Below are 23821 nucleotides of genomic sequence, written 5' to 3'. Positions count from 1 at the left end.
TTATCACACAGCCATGATCATTCAGGCACCAGCCAGACAGCAGCACAGCAGCACAGATCAGCCATGTGCAAGCTCCTCTGTAAAACTAGGAAATAGGACTCACAGACCACTGACGCAGCGTTCACACAGGGTTTGCATGTGTCAACACAAGGGAAGATCTGGTCTCGATTTATCAAGATCCAAATGTATTGATTTGGTCACTATTATTAGATGCTGAGTAAGAATGTTTCTGGAAAGCAAATTCTACAGTAGCTTCATTAGATCTCAAAATAAACGAGCCCGATCTTAAAAAAACAGCTGTCATGAGGAAATTAAGAAAATTCATGGAATGAAAACCAAAACATTTGTTTTTTGTTTGCCCTTTGCATTACATGCAAAATAGCAAATCTGAGATGCAGAAATAAGAGCAATTGTTTTTTTGATACCATGATTGATACAGGCCTTTCAACGCGGGGATGGAGTGTCGGGGTCAGTTATGAACCAGAATGGAGGTTATAAAAAGGGGGTGCAAGTGACGATCAGTATGCAAACACAGCAGCCCTGAGGATTTTTGGTCCCCAAGCTGGGCCAGGTGGGACATGCCAGGGCACGGCGAGCCAGGCTGAGTTTACCCCTGAGCGTTAGGGCAGGTCAGTGGCGCTGGGGGCGGTGGCGGGGGCGCGGCCGGGGCCGTTGCCGGGGGCTTCGGGGACGGGGGCTCCGGGTACGCAGGCACAGAAACACGTCAGCCGACAGCGAGACAAAGTCCAGCCCCGGCAGACAGCCCCTGGGTACCCCTCTGGATGGCCGCATGCCCCTGCAGGTGGGGGGATGGGAGGAGTGGGGATAGGCAACCAGACAGCAGTGGACAGAGTGGGGGCCTGCGCCCGTTCTCACACACCACTACACACAAAGCTTCTACCAGGGCAACGTGAAATGACACCGTCACATTCACTCAAGCTGTGATCAGATATGAAAACTCAGCAAATGCAGATAGTAGTGCTGTGACTGCATGTGTGTGTTTTGCATATATGCCTATGTGTGTTTGTATGTCTGTGCAACTATAGCCTACAGCCATGCACCTAACACACTGCTGTATACTGTGAACAACCAGTGAACACTGACCTCTCAGAGAGTGGTGGAGATAGCTGCATGTGGCCATGTTGATATGCTTCATCTGTGAGAAGAGAAAAGGAGGTAATGTCTTTAATTTTCAGTGCCAGGTTTCAGTTGAAGGCCTGCTTTGGGAGGAGTTTTGCCCCTTCTACTGTACAATAACAGCCCTAAATAAACTACCTCACTGAATACTACGTATACATGTGTGTGTATATTCGTGAGCATGTGTATTCAAGAGTATGTGGTGATACAGGAATGGGCATGAATGAGTATATGTGATCATACGTCACCATATTTGTTTCGCACATTTGTATGTTTTTCTTGTGAGACAGTATATAGTGAAGAGAATCTAAGTGCAAAGGTCCAACATTAACTTTAGTTGTTCACAGACCTCTTAGCAGCTTCTGTTGGTTGGTCAGGATTCTGCGAAGCTCATTGAGCCAGGCCATCTTCACCTCCAGTGTAGGAGCCTGAGAGACAACAGAAACATCACAACACACAGTCAGTATCCTGGATATGGTTAGGCCCCTAATTACAGTTTATACAAGTAATCATTTGTCTATTAAATGTCAGCAAATTGTTAAAATATCCATCACTAGGATGCCTAACAACATCAGGCAAAGGGACTGCAAATGAAAACTAGCCTCTCAGCTAACTCGGGTACATTTACATTTGTTTGAATTTTAATTAATGTACACGGTTTCTTTTCAAATAAAAATTTAGTTTAAATAAAATTGACTAAAACTACAGTAAAAGTAGGAAAGGGCTAGCTGCTGTATTTAAAAGTGCAGTGTGTAGGATTTTGGTGGCATGTAGCGGTGAGGTTGCAGACTGCAACCAAATGAAACTTCTCCCGTGTGCCAAGCGTGTAGGAGAACTACTGTGGCCGAATGTGAAAACGTGAATGGCCCTATCTATAACCAGTGTTTTGGTTTACCCGTTCTGAGCTACTGTAGATACATGGTGGCCAGCTCTGTGAAGAGGACCCGCTTCGTATGTAGATATAAACGTCTCATTCTAAGGTAACGAAAACACAACGATTCTTATTTTAAGGTGATTATACACAAAAGAAAACATACTTAATTGACTAATTAATATTGTATTCCATTTCTGCCAATAGATCCCCCGTAATGTTACGCACCGGTCCTTTAAACTACTGAAAATGCCAACATTAAACTGTTTTTGACATCCTTACCTGAACCACGTACACTTCTTCCCTGCCACTGTACCAGATCTCAAACTTCTTCACATCTCCCTTGACGTTCTCTGTGATCCCCACAGCAGTCATCTGCCAAGAGATGTACACTGTTTACACCGACACATACACACACAGCATTAGGGCCAGCAGCACATCATACATCAGACTTACATCATGTAACACATCTGTCCTGTCAACACTCACACAGACACACACCTCCGCTGTGTAACTGCTTCCTCCCCACATCCTCAATAATAAATCTAGAGCAGCAGCAGCTGTTGGTGTGACACCTGCTGTGACACTCTCCACACATCAACACACAGAACAAAAGAAGTCTTACAGGAATACGCCAGGTTCTGAGGCCAGCTGGGCAACTTACTCATGTTAAAAGGTACAAACACCGACATCAACTTAGAGACTCCTGTATCACTCACTTCATTACTTAGTGCTAAAACCTAATTACAGCTCATGTTAGTGATAACGACAGGGGTATTGAGTGAACAGAAATAAGGAAATGTGCAATAATATCTTTACAAGTGCAATAGTTGCTTGATAGCCACTTGATTAATTATTAATATTATTATATATATTTTTAAATTGATATATCACTTCTATTTATTAATATTTCACGTCTACTACTTTTAAATATTTATCTGTACTTTGGCAGGTGTGTATGTGTGTGTGTGTGTGTAGGGCTGCAACTAAAGATTGTTTTCATTGTTAATTAATCCGTTGATTACTTTCTCGATTAATAGATTAGTTGTTTTGTCTATAAAGTGTTAAAAAATGGTGAAAAATGTTGATCAGTGTTTCCTAAAGCCCAAGATGACGTCCTCAAATGTCTTGTTTTGTCCACAACTCAAAGATATTCCACTTACTGTCATAGAGGAGTCAAGAAACCAGAAAATATTCACATAAAATCAGAGAAATGTTGACTTTTTTCTTAAAAAAATACTTAAAATCGATTTTCAAAATAGTTGTCAATTAATTTAATAGTTGACAACTAATCAATTAATTGTTGCAGCTCTATGTGTGTGTGTGTGTGTGTGGTGTGTGAACATGCGTGCGAGCGAGTAAAATGTACCCTTTTAAGAGCTGCACCGCAAATGTCGACAATAAAGGCATTGTATTCTATTTTATTCTATATATGTGATGAATTTTAACCAATGCAATAAACCATTTGTTATATTAAGTTATTAGCGTTATAGTAACAGTTTTTTTTTTATTTGTGCAGTAGGAAATAACCGTCAGTATTTATCCATAGCATTGTGTTTTTTAACTCTACATAAGCTGTGTTCAATAATTACTGTCTTGCATAATCCCTTAGTGTACTCTAAAGTGAGTTTGACGATTAAATCATCATTGTGACAGGTCTAATGTTGTGTAACTTTAATATACACATATCAATGTAAAAAAATTGCACTGTAGACCATTTAGCCAAAGTATTATATACTGTAAGCTATGGACATTACATACTGTTGTGCATACCTTTCATACTTTCTGACAATGGCAGGACCTAAATGTAGTTTGATGGGTAGCAAATAAAGAGGTATTTCATTCACAGCAAGTGTGGAGAGTGTTGCAGACTTGCTACTTTCTTTCTCTAAGAGTTGGCAACACTGGGTTCAGTTTTTCAATTGGATCATTTAAAAATCTATTGTACTCTTGCTAGTTTCTCAAGATCACCGATCCTGCCTTTAATATTCATTTTATCAAACTCATACATAAAAATGACTACATTATGGCTACATTTAAAATAACTAAGAATTTGCTTTACAGCTGTCTCAAGATGTCTTTTTCGCACACTTGAGACGCCACTAGTGACTCTGTCACTCAACATAATCTACAGTACTGTATGCTTACATAGTAGCACAGACTACTGGAATAAATGATCCACCAAGAACATTCAATATTTTAACTCAACATATTTTTACCAATTGGCCCGATGTTCCAAAATGCCTGCTGTTTTCCTCTAAGACGCATACAGACAAAGACACAGACCAACCTTGAGACAGTGCTTGAAGCTGTACGAGGGTGTCTTGTCGACGCCGTCTCCGTGCTCCTCCCTCCGCTTGCAGAAGAGCAGAGCTCTCTCGTACAGAAAGAGGTGTCTCTGCATGGGCTTGAAGCGAGCCAGCTCCTTCATGCGTGTGGGACCTTTCTTATGGCTGATCCACACACTGAAAGAACCCTGCATCAACACGCGGCCCAGCTCGCAAATGTCACCCTAAAGGGAAGAGGAATCTATGTGTGAGCCTTTGTTGTAAATATATTCTCTGTATAAATGTACGTTAGAGAACATTGATTCAAGTTTATGAATCCAGGTGTGTTCACCTCATATCCTGTGATGGATATCTGATGCATGGAGTCATTGACTGATTTCAGCAGGTCCAGCATTGCTGTTAGTGCCTCCTGAAGTTCTGAAGTCCCTTCTCCGTCTGTACTGAATTTCAGAAGTTCCTGAACACACAAACAAAAGAACAGACATTTAGGAAAATACATGAACACACAAATTCATGCGAAACCACACATAAACACAGTAGCTCAACAGCGCACTCTAGTGGTAAAGACTTATAGTAAACATTAAAAAGAAACCTTAGAGGTAAAGTGAAGGGGTGAATCTGAATTAATTGCAGTTTGGAACAGCTGTTTTGACATTTGTTTTTAGGATGACTCTGAAACATCTGTACAGGGACTACAGACGAAAAATACCCACTTGGATAACTCTGGTGCATTTACAGCAATTTTTTATTTATGTGCACTGTCCGTTAAATAAAATAAAAAGATTAAAAAAAAAAAAAAGTATTTGAAATACACTCACGATATTATTTGCTGATGGTAAAAACTATGATTTTTATGCAGAACTAGGGCTGCAACTAACGATTATTTTTATTGTCGATTAATCTGTTGATTATTTTCTTGATTAATTGATTAGTTGTTTGGTCTATAAAATGTCAGAAAATGGTGAAAAATGTTGATCAATGTTTCCCAAAGCCCAGGACGACGTCCTCAAATGTCCTCAAAAAGATATTCAGTTTACTGTCATAGAGGAGTAAAGAAACCAGAAAATATTCACATTTAAAAAGCTGGAATCAGAGAATTTTGACTTTTTCTTTCTTAAAAAATTACTCGAACCGATTTATCGATTATCAAAATAGTTGGCGATTAATTTATTAACTGACAACTAATCGATTCACTGATTAATTGTTGCAGCTCTATGCTGAACTACACATTAAAGGCCAATTTCATCAAAAATATATTATGAACTAGCCTGCCTCACATACATAGTGTATGTTTGTGATACGACACCACCCTCTGTCCAACCTTAAGCAGCAGCTGGTATTTGGTGAGGCGTTGGACTGGTTTCAACAGGTAGGTCTCCAGGCCCAGTTTGTGCTCCAGCTTTTTTTGGCACTCCTTCAAAACGAAGACGAATACAAATTAATGTAATGTTGGTCAATGACAAATCACAGCTTTTTAATTGCAACTGTAAAACCGTAAGGACATTTGTTGTACTTAGTTGTATTACTCAGTTTAGAACATATTTTTGTATGGAAAAAATATTTACGACACTTGAAATATTGCAAACCTATCATGCATGACACCAAAACAGTAAATGAATCAGTTTGCAAGTGAAATCGTAGCAAAACTGACCTGAAAGAAGCCACAGTCTGAGAATTGTCTCCACAGCGCCTCCGAGCGTGGCTTATTCTGACAGTAGCACTCATACATTTGGAAACTCTCTTTCTGGGAAGACAGGAAAGAGACAAATATGTTTGAAAAATATGTTAAGAAATGATGCACAAATTATCAAACTACAGAGAAGCTACTCAACATAAATCATCTCACCCGCTCCAGAAAACAGGCTCCTACACTTTCAGGAGCCTCCAGGCATCCCTCCAGGTCCTGAAGGAAAACCCTGGATTCACAGAGAGGTCAAAGGTCAGGAATTAGATCTCAACAATCTTAACCCATACCCACCCATGCATCAACGTTAATATGACTTTGTTACAGCTTTAATGTGGCCACTGAAATTTAAATCTTCATCAATGATTACACCAATGTTCTTGTCGTGGGTGCTAGTTTTTAGTCCTCTAAAATCAAGGTGCTAAGTGCTATCCTTCCTTTTTTATTACCAAAGAGAGTTTTTTCTTTGTTTAATTTCAAAAACGTTTGTCGCACCAAATTGTTTACTTTCTCAAGGCACAGGCATAGCGAGTCTATAAAACCATAGTCATTTGGTGAGAGCTATACACTGATTGACCACCAAATCAATATATAGCTACCAGTCTATATAGGCAGTATATATCGGAACCACAATTGTCTCTTTATGACGGTGTGTTTTTAAACTTTTGCATGCTTAGCATACATGCTTATCTTTGCATTTCAAACAGGTCTATGTGTGACGTCAGTCATCGATGATCACTTGCCTGCTGTGAAAGTTGTAGATCTCAGGCATGTTTCCAAAGAGGATGTCTCTCTTGCTGCGCAGGATCGGGGGCATAAGCCCTGACAGAGCTGGGTTATCCATTTCAGCTCTGTAACCCTGCAACATTTAATCACAGTAATTAAGTAAATATAATGTTTCTGCATCATGCAATATAACCAGGAGTAATTTAACCAACAGCAATCATACACATAGAAGAATCTACCACAACGTTTTTCTATTTTTGCGTGACATAAAAAAAATATGGGTAAAAGTGTGTTTTCTCACCAGCAGCACTGACAGCAGCTCTTCCACATAGATTCTTTCTGTCTCTATTAATTCCCTCATCACATGACTGTGACACAAAGAGAGAGAGCCAGAGGGCATCGTTAGCACTGAACAAAGAGAATCACAAAGTAAACAGCATCAAGAGCAGCACTGAGGACAGACAGATGCCTCCTCCTCCTCCTCCTCCTCCTCACCGCTTCAACAGATCTGGGTTGTCCTCTCCATCCAGACCGTACGCCACGCAGCTCCGGCTCTCCTGGTAGTCGTGGATCACCTCTATCTGAACAGATCGACAACACTGACTCTTCCATTTGGATTTAGAGAAAATGTCATTTTACTGAACAAATTATTGGACCAAACAGGAGGACAATTATGAGATGATACATATGTTTTGGGTTCAATGCAGCTGTGTCAGTGGAAGGAAATTAGGGCTGTCACGATATCAGATTTTCACTATGATTATCTGGCCAAAAGAATTCATGATAACGATATTATTGCAATATTATTATAAAAGTCAAATTCATCTTTGACTTGTGTATTTTATCTCTTTTTTGTCAAATGAATTACACTCAAAATACAAGTGTAGGTAGGTGGAAAGACAGCCTGTAACCATAACTGTAGATATAAAATGATTTAAGAGGTGCTGAATTATTTAAATGATATTATCATATGTTTATTATTAAGATGATATCAATATTTAATTTTTAAATATCACGGTTACAGTCAATACCGGTATATTGCAACACCCCTAAAGGAAATAAACAAATAAAATAACAATAAAAAAAAAGCTGTTAATTTCTCCTTACTTTTCTAGAGTTGGGGCTCTTTCGGGATGCTCTCTTCCCAGGCAGAGAGATGTCGAATGTGAACTTCAAACCATCACCTGTGAAAGCCAAATCATCAAAGTGTATGAGTCACATAAAATACATGTAATCTGATGAGGCATATTGAGGAGACTTAAGCATCCACACTAAATCAAAAACTTATTTTTTTATGACTGTGTGCATCAAAGGGATTAGCTTGCCCTGACCTTTTTTACTCCTCAGTAATTAAAAAAAACAAAACATGAATCAGTCATGATCAACATTTGAGGTAATCAATGCTAATAGGTTCCCTACTGTAAAGGTGCAGCCTGGAACCAGTATCAACCAGTATGTAAAGATCTAAAGCAGCGTTTGGCACGACTGTCAGTGTCCTTTTGATCCTAGCGGCTGAATCCTTACATGATAGTCCAAGCTCAGCTGAGTGTACGCATGCATGTGTGTACATGAACATGCGTGCGTGTATGCATGTACCGGATCCAATCGATCAAAGCTAACCACTTTTCCCTTCATCTCCTCTCTTGCTGTCTCTAGTATAACTGGGGTGTCGTAATCACTTTTATTCTCTTTCTTGTTATCACTCTCATTAGTATGGCTTCAGAACAAAACCTTAAAGACATGAATGGACATAGAAAAAAAAGCTTATTTGGGTATATACTCAATGGACACACATGCAGTGGCTACAATAGATACACTGAAATACAAAGAAAAACAAACCAGATAACACACACACACACAGTATTAATTGGGTACCACTGTACTGTATGTGGTTAGCTTTGTGCAACCTCCCTTGAGACACAAAGGGAGATGAAAGGTGCTTTAATGTATATGAACCACATATGGTTCTATAGCAGTGATCCGGACTAATAGAGCAGTCAGGTGTTTCCCAGTGGACTTGTTATATCTTCTACCCTCGTTCCAGCTTGTTTGTAAAGGTGGCCTTCTAACCCCAAAGCCTAATCAGGAACACCTTAGGCCTCTTCAGTGGGACCCTGTGATGTGTTAATTCAACCATGGTGCCTAAAGGAAAGATGCAACGGGGGGAGGGACTGGTGCCAGGCCATAAGGGATGGGGCAAGACCCCATTACTGGGCCTGGGAAACATAGGAGGGTGGGTAGGGAGTTAGTTCATTTGTAGAAACCATAAACTAGGGAAGCTAACTAAACACAACTGCTGTTTATTCAACTGCAACAAAAATCATTGGGTCTCGTGCAAGAACCACTCGTACGAACAGTTTTGTTCTTAAGTGGCTTGTACGTGTGATTTAGGAGAACTTGTCGCATTCACCAATTTTCTCATATTTAGAATTTTCTTAGGCACGAATAGGGATGCACCGATCCAACTTTTTCAGTCCCGATACCGATAGCGATACCTGAGCTTTGTGTATCAGCCGATACCGAGTACCGATCCAATACCAGTCATTAATTAATAAGCTGTATGCCTCACTGTGTGGAAGTGACCGGGATCATTATTTTATGTGTAAGGCAACATCCGGCTGGACTTAAACATGGCTTTCTAAATTTTGTAAAACTAAATGCAATCAATTAATACATAGGTATAAATGTGCTGAATTGTGAGTTATTATTAAAGTAATAAATAATACACTAAAACTTGGTAAAAAAATCTAAAATTAACAGGATTTTTTTTACATTAATTACAATTCAAGGGTAAGTCTTTTTAATGCAGCAACAAATTGGAGAAACTTAAACACAAAATAAAATTTGAGTGTATAATGTATATAGTATATTAACATAGAATTGAATTGAAAAGATCGGCCCCATTGTCACCGATACCCGATCCAGCTACTTAAGTCAGTATCAGCCCGATATCCGATCCAGTATCGGTATTGGTGCATCCCTAGGCATGAACACAGTTTACCAGTGGTCCAGATCTGTCGTAGGAGTCATGTGCAATTAGTCTGCTTTTCACAAAACCTAAGTTTCTCACTAATAGAATAGTGAAAAAATAGATAAATTAATAATCCTTTATAAATGACACCTCAAAATGATGTTGACATTATCCTGTTTGAATCTGCAATTCAAATTATAATATACTTCTAAATGTGTTTAAATAGCCTAACAATATCATCATTAATTTAAATTGGACATTGATGCTAATGTATAACACTACATATCAATGTGAACATCTCAAACTGCAAAACGACTTAAATTACAAACTAATTGAAGATTAATTTGTCTCTGTATTATATAATAATGTCAACAGGAAGTGTAACCAGGCGCGTCATGGCTGATTTACTTCTGTTTGATGCATGTCAGGCTCATGGAAGACAGCGTGTTGATATATTGGCAGAGACAGATACATGGGGCAGGATACGTAGCCTTATATGCTATCATTGGGGCTTTCATTATGCTAATTCACAATTCTCGTGAATGCATGCTCATTTACACACAGATGGCATTCATCGTGCAGGTCATTTACACAGTTATCTGAAGTTAAGAGCATTTCCTAAATCTGACGTGGCACACTCGTACATGGTACAAACAAAAAGTAAGAGAAGGTTAAAATAAGAATACGAAAATGTTCTTGCATGAGGCCCATTCTTTCTACAAGTATGTGTATGAAGGAGCTGACACAATCTCTATTTCAACAATTTCTTTTGAGATATGATTGTGTCTGTGTGTGTAGTGTACCATGTTTTGGGGAGAAGAGCGGGGACTTGTTGCGTGGTGTGTTTTCCGGCCTGGGGGCCACCAGTTGCACCGGTCGCACATGTTTATCAGCCAGCTTCCTCAGACAAGCCTGTCGGCTCTGGATCATCTGCTGCACCGCTGCATGCTTCTCAAACGTTTTCCCAATCTGGGCCTAAATGAGAGAGAGAGAGAGAGACAAGGACACAGAGGTAGGACATTCAATAGTGATGTAAAATCCGGAAATGATACTGAGAAACAAATAAACACAGAAATGATGGCAACAAGGTGATTGCATTCTTGACACCTGCAGTTTTAAAACTATAAATCTAAAAATTATTTTCAAATAAATAAAGTATTGTTGTGTTCAGTGACCTGCAGCTGAGGTGTGATGACAGCCTCGTACTCGATGGCCAGGATGTCAGGTCCTGAGCTCAACATAGACGGCGCCCCCTCCAGGAACCTCTCAATGTCCCTCAAAGCAGCCTGGGCCCCCTCCTTTGACTGGTACTTATCTACCAGCTGATTAGCCAGCAGATACGCTCCATCATCGCACCAAGTTTGGGCCTGAAGGTGGAGAACACACGTGTATCACTGTAAAGAAGTCTGTGTGTTCTGATGTGTGTGTGTGTGTGTGTGTGTGTGTGTGGATGCACATGTCTCAATACCTGTCCAAGACAAAGTAGCAGCTGGTGTGTTTGCAGAAGACGAGTTTGTTTGGTCTTGAGAGCAGCATTGAGTGTATCACAGTAGTGGCGGAGCTCGTTGCAGCGCTGCATAATAAGAGCCATGGCATAGTGGTGACCGGCTGATAGCTGGTGTCCATGAAGGATGATGATCTGAGCTCGAGACATCACCTCCTGATAGAGAAAACAAAGACACACGAGGAGGAAGGAGTCAATTATTTTGGACACACTGTGAACACTGAGGCCTTCTGGTCCTCTGGGACCAGCTATATGTACATGTGTACATGTGTAAGGGCTGTTATTCGCAGATATTGGTTACACTGACCTGTGCATTTGATTGCAGACCGTCCAACCTTTTGAGAGCCTGTTCTGTTGTAGCCAGAGTGTCGACAGATATGGACAGCTCCCTCTCCTGACCCACCAGATGCTCCAGACATAGCTCCATCTAAACAGATAACACACACCATCATATACACACAGACTAAAGAGAAAGAAAGAAAACAACACTAGTCTAAAGCATATTTGCCAACCCTCCCGAATTTCCCGGAAGACTCCTGTTTTTCATTCCCCTCTCCCGGTTCCCTCCCAGAGTCACAATTCTCCCGATTTATGGCAAATTTTAAATTTTTTTTTTTTTTTCCTTTCGTTATCACAACCTGTTTCTGGCACTGTACAGCGTGTATAAACTCTACTATTTCCACCTGGACGACAATAGAGCGACACCAAATGTAGTTTCCCGGCGGAAGAGAGCAGTCTATGCTCGCGACACAATGCAGTTTGAGCTCATGTTTGAGCTGTGCTCGCCATTGGGTTCAGCGCACATCGTAGCGTGCAACACCCAAAGTTGGGCTTTGCTCCACGTAGCGAAAAACTGTTGTGACATGGCGCAAACCATTTGAAATAAAGGGTTTCAGAGCGCAGTGGTGCCATTGTTGCATTGTATCTGAAATAGCCTTCAGTGAGTGAGAGACGGAGGGAGAAGTGGAAAGTACTAAGAGAAGAAATACTCAAGCAGGGGCAAAAGATTAATAAAATCTTATGAATATTAGAGGGGCAAATTATTCTGCATTCTTTCCTGAGAAAGTTTAAAAGTTTAACATAAAATACTTTTGCAGTGTAATTATTTTTTTGTTATTTTCAGTCTTTTAAAGTCATCAGAATGCAGGAAAAAAAGTCTCTGAAACTAATTCTTTTCTGGGGGAGGACCCCCACTTTGGTTTTGAAATCCTCCCTTTCTTTAAGGTCTCAAGCTTGACAAAAGCCAACCTGGTGGCTCCTTGAGGCATTACAACCCACATTAAAACTTGACCCTGAGGATGGCACAAGATGTACCCAAAATTAAAAAGATGTTTTCCTCTGGAAAATATGAAAATATGGGCACAAACACATACATACATGTACACATGATAAATATATGTAAACCGTACCTCCTGAAAACTTTGTTCATATCTGAGCAGCTGCAGGTACTGATGGAGTTTCAGATGATGCTTCTCAAAGAAGCCATCGAAGGCGGACTCCATGTCTCTGAGCTGAGCAAGGAGCCTAAAAAACACAGTGACTTAGCCACGGATCTCATTCACTGTAAAGCACTCAGTAAAGTATTTGAGGTTTACAATAAGACTACAAGATAATAAATGTGTGAATTGTCTTGAACCAAAGAGGGCATCCTTACCGCTGTACTGTCTCCCAGTCCAGCCTCACATCCCACTGGGAGTCATCCTCCTTCCCGGAGGTCTCCAGGCTTGCGAGAAGATGACGACCTTCCTTTGACACTGACCGGATCGCATCCTGACAAACACAGGACAATTTACATAATAAATGAACAGCATTCAAAATAGTACTTTATAAAATACTAGTAGGTCTTTTTGCAACAAAAAAAAAAAACAACACATTAATATAATTTTGGTGAATTGTGGTTGAAACCTTACCTTGAGTTTCCTGTACTTGTCAGTATGAGACTCAAGGAGATACTCAATGGTTTTCCCCTCATCAGACAGCTCCGTCTCTGCCAGCTCGGTGCCAAAGCCCTGTAGCATTTGTGCAATGTCTTTGACTGTGACAGCAAAACTTTCAATGGCCTGTAGAGGAAGCAAAAAACACATAACAAATACAGAGACTCGTGAAAGGAGAACAATCTGCGGCTCAATGTCCTTAAAGATACAAAGCCATTGGTGGATTTCTGACAGCAACGAGGCACCAAGACCTCAGATAATAAGTATGATGAAGAATGATACTGTTTATTGTTTGTTCCCAGTGTGTTTCAGTAGTAGCTTACTGTTCGTAAAACAATCCAGTCGCTATGACAATAATCCAAAGTGCCTCCAAACTCTGAAGTCAGCTGGTTTTCATCGATGTAGCGCAGCAGGTCTGTGACAGAGCTCAGCATCACCACCTAAAGGTGCAGACAAAATCTGAGACCTCACAAAGAACACTTTGTACTTTAGATATCACTACCTCCTGCTTTTGAAATACATAATTGATTTTCTTTTAATGTAGTTTGGGCAAATCTCTTTGCTATACTGGAGGAGGTGTGATTGGTCATTAAACGGTCATTAGAACCAATGGCATGTACAGTGGTACAGCTGTTGGAAATGGCATGACAAACTTCAGATATTTTTACTGTTTACCTGAAATATTAGAAACATCCTAGGATAACTCGCTTTACTATAATATCTATTTCAAAGCTGAAATCAACATGTGTTCTTGGCTGTGTCCACCACTGAACATTTTGTTACAAGAACGAGGTGTACCTTGTTGTGATGTGGGACATGTTTGGTAACTGAGGAGGAGCTGCCTTACTGGCATCTTGAGCATGAAGTCCTCTTGGCTGAAGCGAAAGCCAATATCAGTGACAGTGCGGTGGAAGAAGCTGGTGGGTCGGAGCACCAAGACCAGGTGGAGGTTCCCGGGAAAGGAGGCCTTGAAGAGGGAAGAGAGGTTCACTGTCATATTGATGATGATGCTGCGTATGGAGGAGGATTCAGTATAAAACTGTTCCATATCGAATACTTTTTTTTTTACTTTTAGTGCATACTGCAGCTGCCCTCACAAAGTACGTACTGTTACATGTAGTATGCATGCAAGTGGGACATACTACTTTGTCTACTATTTAAACTTTGACGCTCATATATCGACTGCGCAGAGGATTGTGAGTCAGAATAGCCAGAAAAACATGGTGGTTTGCATACTGCAAAATGTAACCAGATGTAGTGGGACATCCTGGTACTTTCTGACGTACTGCATTTGATAAACTAGGTATTGGGACGTACTTAATCATCTTCTGGCATACTAAATAGTTTGTATTTAAGCTCCAGGTGCAGCCTAGACTATAACTCCTGTATAAACAGGTAGAGATATGAGCTGAGAAGAGTATTAACAAGCTTTCATCCTCCACATCTGACAGGAGAGACTCAACCATTCTGTCACTCAGACGATTACTGTCAGCCTTAATATGGATTCAGTCACTTCAACGTTTACACACATGTGGTATGCTGCAGTTCATCTTTAGGTCATGTGAGGTCGTTGCCTGACTGACTGTGTAGGAACGTATACATCTGCACAGGCTATATAACAGCAGTATATCTCTATAGGAGTACTGCAGGTAATGAGAACTGTAAATAACTACTGCAGCATGACATATTGTTAAAAATATATATATATTTTATGCTTTTTTAGTTACTTGTGATGTAAATGCGAGTCCAAGATTTTTTTAAGCTATAGATAAAATATAAAATATTTAATATATTTAATATATATATATATGTATATATATAATTTTATATTTATATATTTTAAAATATTTTATATTTTAAAATATAAAATATTTAATATATTTAATATATATATATATGTATATATATCATTTTATATTTTATCTATAGCTTAAAAAAATCTTGGACTTGCACATTTACATCACAGGTTACTAAAAAAGCATCCCCTTCAGCAGGAATCATATGCAACATTTTGTCCTGAAAGATCACCAATGCATGCATTTGCATGTGACGCAACTTCTGACATTCATTTGTCCTGACTCGACCACGAAGGGATCAATCACTCCAGCTTCTGGTTTCAGGATAAACATGCATTTAAAACATGCATCAGCCTGTTTCGGATCCACAGACACACAGCCACCGGTCTAAGCATGACTAAGCAGAGAGGAGCGTCTCTCTCTGCACCGCAGTGCTACACAGCCAGCCGGTGCGCCTCTGTCTCTGCCGCATTCACCCTGCATGCCCGCCCAAAAAACTTCACCCCAAACTCTCCATAACACGGTGAATCAAACTAAGCAGCAGCTCGTTACCGGGCTCCGGCGGATCTTCGGCATTTCCCGCCGGTAAAAGCAATCAGCCATGGTGTTGGAAGCCATCTCGGTTAGATATGTAAGTTCCCAACCCGTCCAGTGCACAGGCTATAAAGGTCTGCAGCTGAGTCCGGCCGCAGCGCTGCTGCTGCTGCTGCTGCTGCTGCCTCTCAGACGGAGGGTGGCAGAGCTGACTGCAATGTTTCCTCCTCCTCATCATCCTCTCCTCTACCGCGTCATCACACAGTTTCTGCTTACTCATTCATTTGCAGCAATATGCAATGGGTACATTCAGTACAAAACAGATTGTTTACACTTCTCGTCAAACTACACACCACCATACACCAAGCCGAAAAACCCCTTTTGATTGTATGCAAAAAAAAAAAAGCTGTACTTGTGATGGGTGCTATCCAGGTATTGCTCAGAGTTTCAGCACCATGGACAGCGCCTCATAAATAAATCAGCAGCCTATATGCACACAGCCCCTCACTGCAGCTCTGATTTATTATATGCATGATGTCTAGTAGGAATATTGATTAGACACATTGATGAAATGAAAAATGAAACTCACTGCAATCCTGGCAAGTGCAGTTTTGATAGAGGCCCATGTGTCCAGTCTTCGGTCTAAAATGATGATAAATTTGACTCCGGGTTGCCTCGTTCTGCAAGAAGAATGTGGCAATTGTATACAGCTGTAATGTCAATCAGTCTTAAAGCTATCAGACAGGGAAATGAGAAAGGATAACCAGTTTAGGATTATTTAAAGGTGCTTTATACATTGGTTCTTTATCTTTCAAAATTCACTGCATTGGAACGATTCAATATAAACTTTCCTATAATCTCTTGGGGAAAGTGAGGTTAGGACATATAGAGGGCATCAGTACGCCATCTGACACTACGGAGCAGTGAAGGCCAGCTGTGCTCAGAATACAAGAGCTATAGCAGGGCTTTTGGTGCACTGCAGAAAGAGAGAGGGAGAGAATGAAGGAGGACGCACCGAGGGATGAGAGTGAGGTATGTAAAGACTTTGGCTAAAGCTTCCTCTGGGATGTCACTGAAGGCAGAGCACTCTGGGAGGGTGATGATGACGCTGGAGTCTTCCCCACGGCCCCCTGGGAAGAAACATATAAGCAATCAGTTGCTTTCTGAGACATGTTACATTACACGTGGTTGACACTGTAGTCACTAACGATGACTCACCTGACAGGTATGCCACCTGTTTCTCTATGTAGCCTCCCACCTCCTTCAGGCTGACAGGGACAGTCACCTCTGGAAGAAGATACACTCGTTATAAAGGCTTGAGGGAAGTGGTGTGCACTGGAAAACACTGGAGGGTCTCCACTATAAACCAAATATTACTTCAATAAAAATAAATCAGTTGAACAATGTCAGTCATGTCCACATAATAAAAGAATACTTGTGAATCTGAGACGTTTCAAAGTCACTAAAACACCAGTCCAAGAGTTCATTTTTCAAGTCTTTTTCACGGTGACGATCACACTGAAGACATTAATGCTGAAGCTTTGGCATGAAAGTGTTCACATTTAAAGACAGAGTCTCTCACCTCTCAGCTTTAATCTGAAAACAGAGATTTTTGCTTTCTTTAACTGATACTAGACTTTTGAACGAACTGCCTGAGGAGATCAGGCGTGCTGAAACGGTGCCTCATTTTAAATCACACCTCAAAACACACTTTTACAGAGCTGCTTTTAATTCTTGATTTCGATGCTTTTATAATTGTTTATATTGGTTCTAACTTTTTATTGTCTGTTTTTTTTATTTTATTGTTTTTGTATTGATATTCGTAATTGCCCCTGTATTACTTGCTTTGCTACATGACACTGTCTCGTTGCCCCATGTCTTTTTTGATTACTATGTTTTGTTTTATGTACAATACTTTGTAAGTCTGTTTTTTAAAAGTGCTATATACATAAAGTTATTATTATTATTATTATTATTATTATTATTATTATTATTATATTCCATTCCACAATACTCATCAGATACTGTATATACATGCTGCATACTGTGGCAGATATAAATCCTGCATCTGGTGCAAATTAGACGATGACATCATATAAAAGCATTAGCTCATTTACTGTACAGGATCTGAAGTGATGTTGGTTCGACGTTAATATTACTGGCAGATGGCCCGGTGATGTCTCATGCTTGGTGCCATTAGCATTCCTGTCTGAGTGGCCAATAAATGCACAGAGTCTCTTATAGAGCAGTTAATGCAGTTCAAAAGAGGCTTTCATCTGCCCACTGGTGCACCAGGAATCATTCAGCCACATGTGAAGGAGGCAAACATGCCGACATGTTGAGACTGTTTACATAATGTATGCAAACATTACATCTAAAGTAGGTTTAAAGGGGATATATCATATAAAACTCACTTTTTCAGTGCTTGTGCTCACACATTTGGGTATCCCACAAACTGGGAAACAAGATGACCCGGTTAGTTTTTGTGGGCTGCCTTTAGAAAGGTGTACCTTATTATTCTCACAAGCCAATCAGAGCAGACTGGGCTTTTTCTGGAGGGGGGTCTTAAAGAGACAGGCGCTAAAATGGAGCGTTTCAGACAGAGGGTGAATACAGGTACTGTATATTCGGACAGACAGTATGAGAAAAACAATGTTTTTTTTAACATTAAAGCATGTAAACATGTTCTAGTAGCAACCCAAAATACAAGTATGAACTTGGAAATGAGTGTGATATTTCCCCTTTAATGCATGTAAAGGGTGATCTTCTCCAGAGTAAGGGAATCTTTAATATAACTTTCCAGCTTCCTCTCCAAACAAGAATTATTAACAGACACAGGAATGACAATTAAACAGTATTGAGGCACTTACTTATTAAAACCACACTAAACCAAATGTCCAGTGGTTAATGCAACAGATCAACAGGGCAGTCAATTTGCTCACAATTCATCATTTCCTCATCCATAATGGATAGACACATTAAAATGAATTGGAGAAGAGGAAGTAGAAAAACACAGAGTCAGAAAAAAGATGACAAAGGGGGAAAGAAAGAGGTGTTATTTTCCATGCGTCGAATGCAGTAACAGAGTCCGTCAGGCTGTCAGGGAGTAATGAGCTCTGCTGCTACCTGCTGAATATTTGATGTGCAACTGTAACAGAGAGGAGCTGAGCCAATGGCTGGACAGTGCACACACAGAAGCAGGGTAAAGTTACCGTCACACTGGAATAATTATATAACCATTTATATACCCTGCTGTGCCACGAGACCTTCAGGAAGTTGAGACTAGTCGTAAACAAATAGATGTCATGTCAAAAACATTTTCCATTGGGATAACTGCAATACACAGGCATATTATGCTGTGAATTATTTATATAAAACAATGTGTGAGCTAGTGAGATGTAAAACAGCACATGGGTTTATGTAAGTTTAACGTCTCATAAATAAGAAGCCAGTGAAAAAATCTAGTAAAGAAATAATTAGAGTAGATCTAAAACACAGTGATACATAAGCACACACACACACACACACACACTGCGGACCTCTACTGTGTTTGATCAAAGGAAGGGCAGCCTGTGCTGCAAACTGCAACGCTGTTAATAAACTTGTGGAGATACTGTCCTCTCTCTTCACCCTGCGCAACTACCACTGATTGAGTTCTTTTAAGGACACCACCACATGAAATGCCTTGTAGTCTGTCAGTCAAACAAGGAAAAAGACAAAGTGTAACGCACTATTTAGCATACATAACTCACTTATACGCACGCATTTGAAACAGCTAAAGGCAATCAAAGCAGGCAGTGCTGTGGTTCTATTTGAGCCTGCGTGATGACCTTTCCAGGCGACATGCAGGATGGTGTGCACTGGCGAAAGTCAAATAACCTCTGTTTGCTCCTCTGCTCTTACACACACACAGAAAGAAGAATGTTTGCCAGTGTGGATGGAAACACAGATTTGCTGCCAGTCAAACAGATCCAGACTCCAAGACCAATCCTTTCAGTCTGCATACAAAGCTTATCTCTGTTGCCCAAACAGTGATAACTATCTACACTGATTTCATTACATACAGCTCCTATAAAAAGCCTTCATCCCCTGGTACTTTTTCCACGTTTTATTCTTTTACAACCTTGAATCATATGCTTCAATGTTGGGCTTTTTTTAACAATGATGAGAAAACATCTCTACAAAATGAAGCATGTTTTAGGAGTCAAATGGGTGTGTATAGCCTACCATAACCATACCTTTATAGTCACCATAAGGAATATTAAACTTACACATGTTGAGGCTGTTTCTGTCTGAATATTAACTAAAGTATTCTGTGCAAAACAACAGAGATTGGTCTATTCACAGGCAAAACTATATAATTTTTCTGACTGACCAATTGATGGAACAGCGCCACACCTTACACACTAAGTACAGTAAATCCAAGTGAATCCCACAGAATGACAGCATGAGGCTGGTTTAAGTGTAGCGAGTACACATACAGTACTCTCAGATTTTGTAGAGACCCAAAAAGCGGAAACATGTAATCCCTTGCAGAGCAAGAAATCCCCTCATACACATACAAACATGTTCATAGTACACAGAGGCCTAGCCTCACACTGCTTTTAGGTCATGAGATATTTTGCTAAACAAAGCTTTCAGCGCTAAGGGGATTAGACTGGTGGGTAGCTGCATTCTGATAGAAAGGGGTAGAAGAAAATTGTGTATTCTCCCCGCTGGGATACATGAAAACTAGATTGGTTTAAGGCCAGAAAGGCTTAGATAGTAAACCCTAGACAATAGCTTCACATATCTTTAGCTGAGCAGCCCCTATGACAGTAATGTGGGTATTTGGTGAGAAGACATTTGGTAGTTTTTGCAGTGATATTTGACACTAATAGATCAAAATATGTTGTGCTGTGGAAGGAGGAACATTTTTCCTTTTCCAATGCTATGGGATGCTAGTTTTTGTAGTTCTGTCATATAATTTCATCAGACTATTTAGCATCTATCATACTGCTGAAGAGAAAACTACAAAAGACATAATTGTATAAAGAAAATTCTGTGCTCATTGATGCTGAATATTGCAGAAGCAAACATGGTAAACAGGTTAAAATGCCTTTAAATGTTAATTGTTTGCTTGCGAGAAGTGATTGTGGCAGTTGCAGTCTAACTTGAGGCACTTAAAAGGTGCTAAATGCGAGATAGGGAGCATATCCATTGCTTCTGCACGGCTCTCAACATGAGAACTTCATTCTCTGCTCAGGTAGACAATACTCCTCTATATCTTTACATTGCTGATAGATGTTTGCTGTTATATCAATGCTCTGAATATCATATAGAGAACCTTTAAAGAAGTTGAAGTGTAAGTTGAAACACTTAAAAGGGTCAGTTTGGTGTTAGAGACAAAAATAGTTGGACTGTCATTTGACAAGAAGGCGATGGATTTCAGTTAAAACTGAAGTATTGGAAATAGTTGAAGTGTGAGCACTGTGAATAATTGTGTGTTAATCCGGTATGTAGGCATTGACAGCAGTACATTTAAGTAGCTGAAGACTATAAATCAGTGGAGGTCTAGCATCCATGAGGACAGTTTGTAGTGTAGTTGAAGTTGCTGTGGAAAGAGGAACATTTTGCTTTTACTGCTCTATGGCCTGTTAACCTTTGTAGCGTTTGGTGATTCATAATGATTCACACAGCTTTCCGTCACATAATATTATCAGACGGTGTTGTATTTACCATACTACTGTCAGCGTAGAGAAAATTATTTTGTTCATGGTACCAGCTGGTATACTTGTTTATGGCTTTACATAGACTTTAACTGTAGACGATAAAAAAACGGAAATTTAGATTGTACTCCCAGGGGAGTATAGTCTTCTATTGGGTGTTGCCTAACAACACAGTCATAAGGCCCTGGGTCATGAGTATTAGTTTACTGAAGCTGCTCATAGCCAAAGAGGGCTCACACACTACTGCTGTGTAGAAGGGAGAGGGCAATAGGTGAGCTACATAAAGGATAATGTATCATGAAGTAAATGATGAATCTATGGTTATTGTTTCATTCAGCAGTGTGTATGTGTGTTTTTAGCTTACGACTGCATCCCCTGTAAGCAGATTAGGACAAACAGAGAGCAAGGCTCACATTTCACACAGAGACAAAAAAAAAAACGTTGGTTGGTATAAATAGAAACTCAGCGTGGCCTTGTCTCTGTTACCTACACACCCCGGCCCAGGTACACAGGACACATCAAGAGGCAGAGGCCCATCAATTAAACAATAACTCAAGGCTGCCAAGATCACAAAGTAATCCCATTAGCCTCCGGAGGAAAACTCCTCCGTGGAGCCGTCAATCACATCAGGTGCTATTTCTGTCCATCATCTTACCTTCGGTCTCCAATTTTTTTTTTCCATTTGCAAGATGCACCTTCAGAGTGATGACTGATAAATAATGATGGTGATGTGGCTTTTGATGCTTTTCAAAATTGCATCAGTCTTTTGGAAATTAATTTCTTGAGTTAATTACATTATTGTTCCTTTCTGTAATTCAACTGCTGCTTTGGGATAAAAAAAAAAAAAGAGTTGACAGTTTATTAGCCTCGTAGTTCAATACATGAAACAACAACATACCCTGAATAGTGAAAGCTGCATTATGTACTTTGTAAACATCCTATTTTGTCTTTCGAATAGGTTAGTTGACATCACCAGCATGTATTTCTCTTCCATTAGTGTCCCACTCTGATTCACAACCCAAAGTCTACAGATATTCAGGCTACAAATTATCACTATGGATAAATATCTATCCAACTGTGATGGCTTAAAACAGCTGACATAATCCCTGCAATGGCCCAAAGCTGCAGGAACTGGCACATCAATAATACTGACTAACCTAAGATACAGGGTGCAGTACTTCTCCTGTAATGCTTCTCACAAGTTACAAATGAACACCGTAAATCAAACGAAATGTCGTTCTGCTACAGTGCTTTTAAGTTTCAGTCTAATGAGAACAACAATGCCAAATGTAGTAACGGGAGATAGTTTTCAGGGCAGATACAGGATTATATTCAAAAGCCTGCTAGTGGGAAGCAGAAGTTAAATGAGGACAGTCAGCATCATGTGTACTCACGCTGCAGAGTGCTCTCCAGCTGGGAGCCGGCCTGCAGAAGGCAGCGGTAGCCCTCCATCTCCCCCCTGGACTCTTTCTCCGGCTCTCTCTCCTCCTGCAGTGAGGCCGGGCCCATTCCCTTCGTCTCCGACACAGGATCAGGCGGGGAGGACAGACGCTGATGGTAGTCCAGGCCTTACATCCTCTTCACAGTCCTACAGCCCTGCATAGTGTCCCTATAATCGAGGATGGGAGCTACAACAGGGGAACTTGTGCCGACCTGCCTCTGCAGGTCCCAAGATCCAGAAGGGACAGATCCCTGAGGCTGCTGCTGGATCTTCCTGACCTTGAGCTGCATAGAGTGACTCCACACTGAGCAGCACAGTTACAACAGAGCAGGAGATCTGTCCACATAAGCAGAAAACAGTGGTGTGTGGCTGTCCAGACTGGGTGTAATGAGCTATTTCCCTCACTAGTGCCGGCAGACTGTGCTGCTCTCAGCAGCAGCTACTTCAAAACAAACTAGGCTCCATCTGGCCACTGCTGTCTGTCTCTGTCGCCCCTCCCCTCCCCTCCTCTCTCGCCGGGCCTTAGTGCGTCAGCTCTGCACCGAGCAGAGCTCAAGAGTCTGACACACTGCCAGCTCCCTCCCAACTTTTCCTCTCACTTCACACTCCCTCGTGCTCCCTGTTGCAGCTTTCTATGCCTTCAGTATAGTGCTGACTGTACTACAGTAGGCTGGATTGTCTGGCTGCCGTGTTCATGTCCCCACTTTCCTCAGCTTTGCTATAATATAGATGCACACACACAGTGGAGAATAGATCTATTGTGAAACAGAAAATGAAAATCTACCACACCCTCAGCCAACAAGTTTGGCCCATGCGTAGCACAGCCTTTAATACACAACAATCACATTCAAACAGAACAAATATGAAAGGGTGTCATTGTGTACATACTGATACACAGAGCCTTTCTCAACTCAACTCCCTGCTGCTGAACCCACAACTGCTCTGAATGAATGAGTGTTCATTAACAGTAGAGAGACTAAAGTGGAGAAAACATATATATAAATGTATGTAAACCACTTCTGACTCACAGTGCTTGATGTTTTCTTGATGTGAGGCCACACACGGAGAAGTGGGAGAGCAGCAGCAGCACGCCATCCTGAAACGCAGCCACTCAGCTGATCCAGCTTATCCTCTCAGCCATCTCATTACAGCACAGCATCTGCTTAGTGTGGTCAAACGTACACACACACACACACACCCTTACATCAGACACAACCTGCTTACATA

At 40.6% G+C, this 23821-nt stretch overlaps 1 protein-coding gene across 7 annotated transcripts in view; it reads right to left on the bottom strand.

Annotated features, from left to right (window-relative positions):
- The window catches only part of mcf2a (MCF.2 cell line derived transforming sequence a), a 29861-nt gene extending 6327 nt beyond the window's left edge, over nt 1-23534 (bottom strand). The window contains exons 1-26 of one of the 7 annotated variants that reach the window (XM_037781250.1): nt 22548-23533; nt 16664-16732; nt 16461-16575; nt 16035-16125; nt 13963-14082; nt 13439-13555; nt 13092-13241; nt 12836-12951; nt 12591-12705; nt 11489-11608; nt 11146-11337; nt 10853-11044; nt 10481-10652; nt 7814-7890; nt 7202-7287; nt 7008-7074; nt 6724-6839; nt 6143-6212; nt 5948-6040; nt 5618-5710; nt 4628-4753; nt 4299-4520; nt 2291-2383; nt 1487-1565; nt 1105-1156; nt 612-796 (exon numbers count right to left, since the gene is read on the bottom strand). In XM_037781250.1, coding sequence (XP_037637178.1) covers nt 631-796; nt 1105-1156; nt 1487-1565; nt 2291-2383; nt 4299-4520; nt 4628-4753; nt 5618-5710; nt 5948-6040; nt 6143-6212; nt 6724-6839; nt 7008-7074; nt 7202-7287; nt 7814-7890; nt 10481-10652; nt 10853-11044; nt 11146-11337; nt 11489-11608; nt 12591-12705; nt 12836-12951; nt 13092-13241; nt 13439-13555; nt 13963-14082; nt 16035-16125; nt 16461-16575; nt 16664-16732; nt 22548-22662 — 3024 coding nt within the window. In that variant the 5' untranslated portion in view covers nt 22663-23533 and the 3' untranslated portion in view covers nt 612-630. Of the gene's footprint in view, nt 1-606; nt 797-1104; nt 1157-1486; nt 1566-1627; nt 2113-2290; nt 2384-4298; nt 4521-4627; nt 4754-5617; nt 5711-5947; nt 6041-6142; nt 6213-6723; nt 6840-7007; nt 7075-7201; nt 7288-7813; nt 7891-10480; nt 10653-10852; nt 11045-11145; nt 11338-11488; nt 11609-12590; nt 12706-12835; nt 12952-13091; nt 13242-13438; nt 13556-13913; nt 14083-15463; nt 15739-16034; nt 16126-16460; nt 16576-16663; nt 16733-22547 lie in introns of those variants that run through there. The other 6 variants (XM_037781249.1, XM_037781245.1, XM_037781246.1 and 3 more) reach the window with 6 other exon arrangements.
- Between the last annotated feature and the right edge of the window lie 287 nt (nt 23535-23821).

The sequence above is a fragment of the Sebastes umbrosus genome, chromosome 9, assembly GCF_015220745.1.
Source record: "Sebastes umbrosus isolate fSebUmb1 chromosome 9, fSebUmb1.pri, whole genome shotgun sequence".
In the NCBI taxonomy this organism is placed as follows: Eukaryota; Metazoa; Chordata; class Actinopteri; order Perciformes; family Sebastidae; genus Sebastes; species Sebastes umbrosus.
This window is presented reverse-complemented; position numbering and strand designations above follow the sequence as displayed.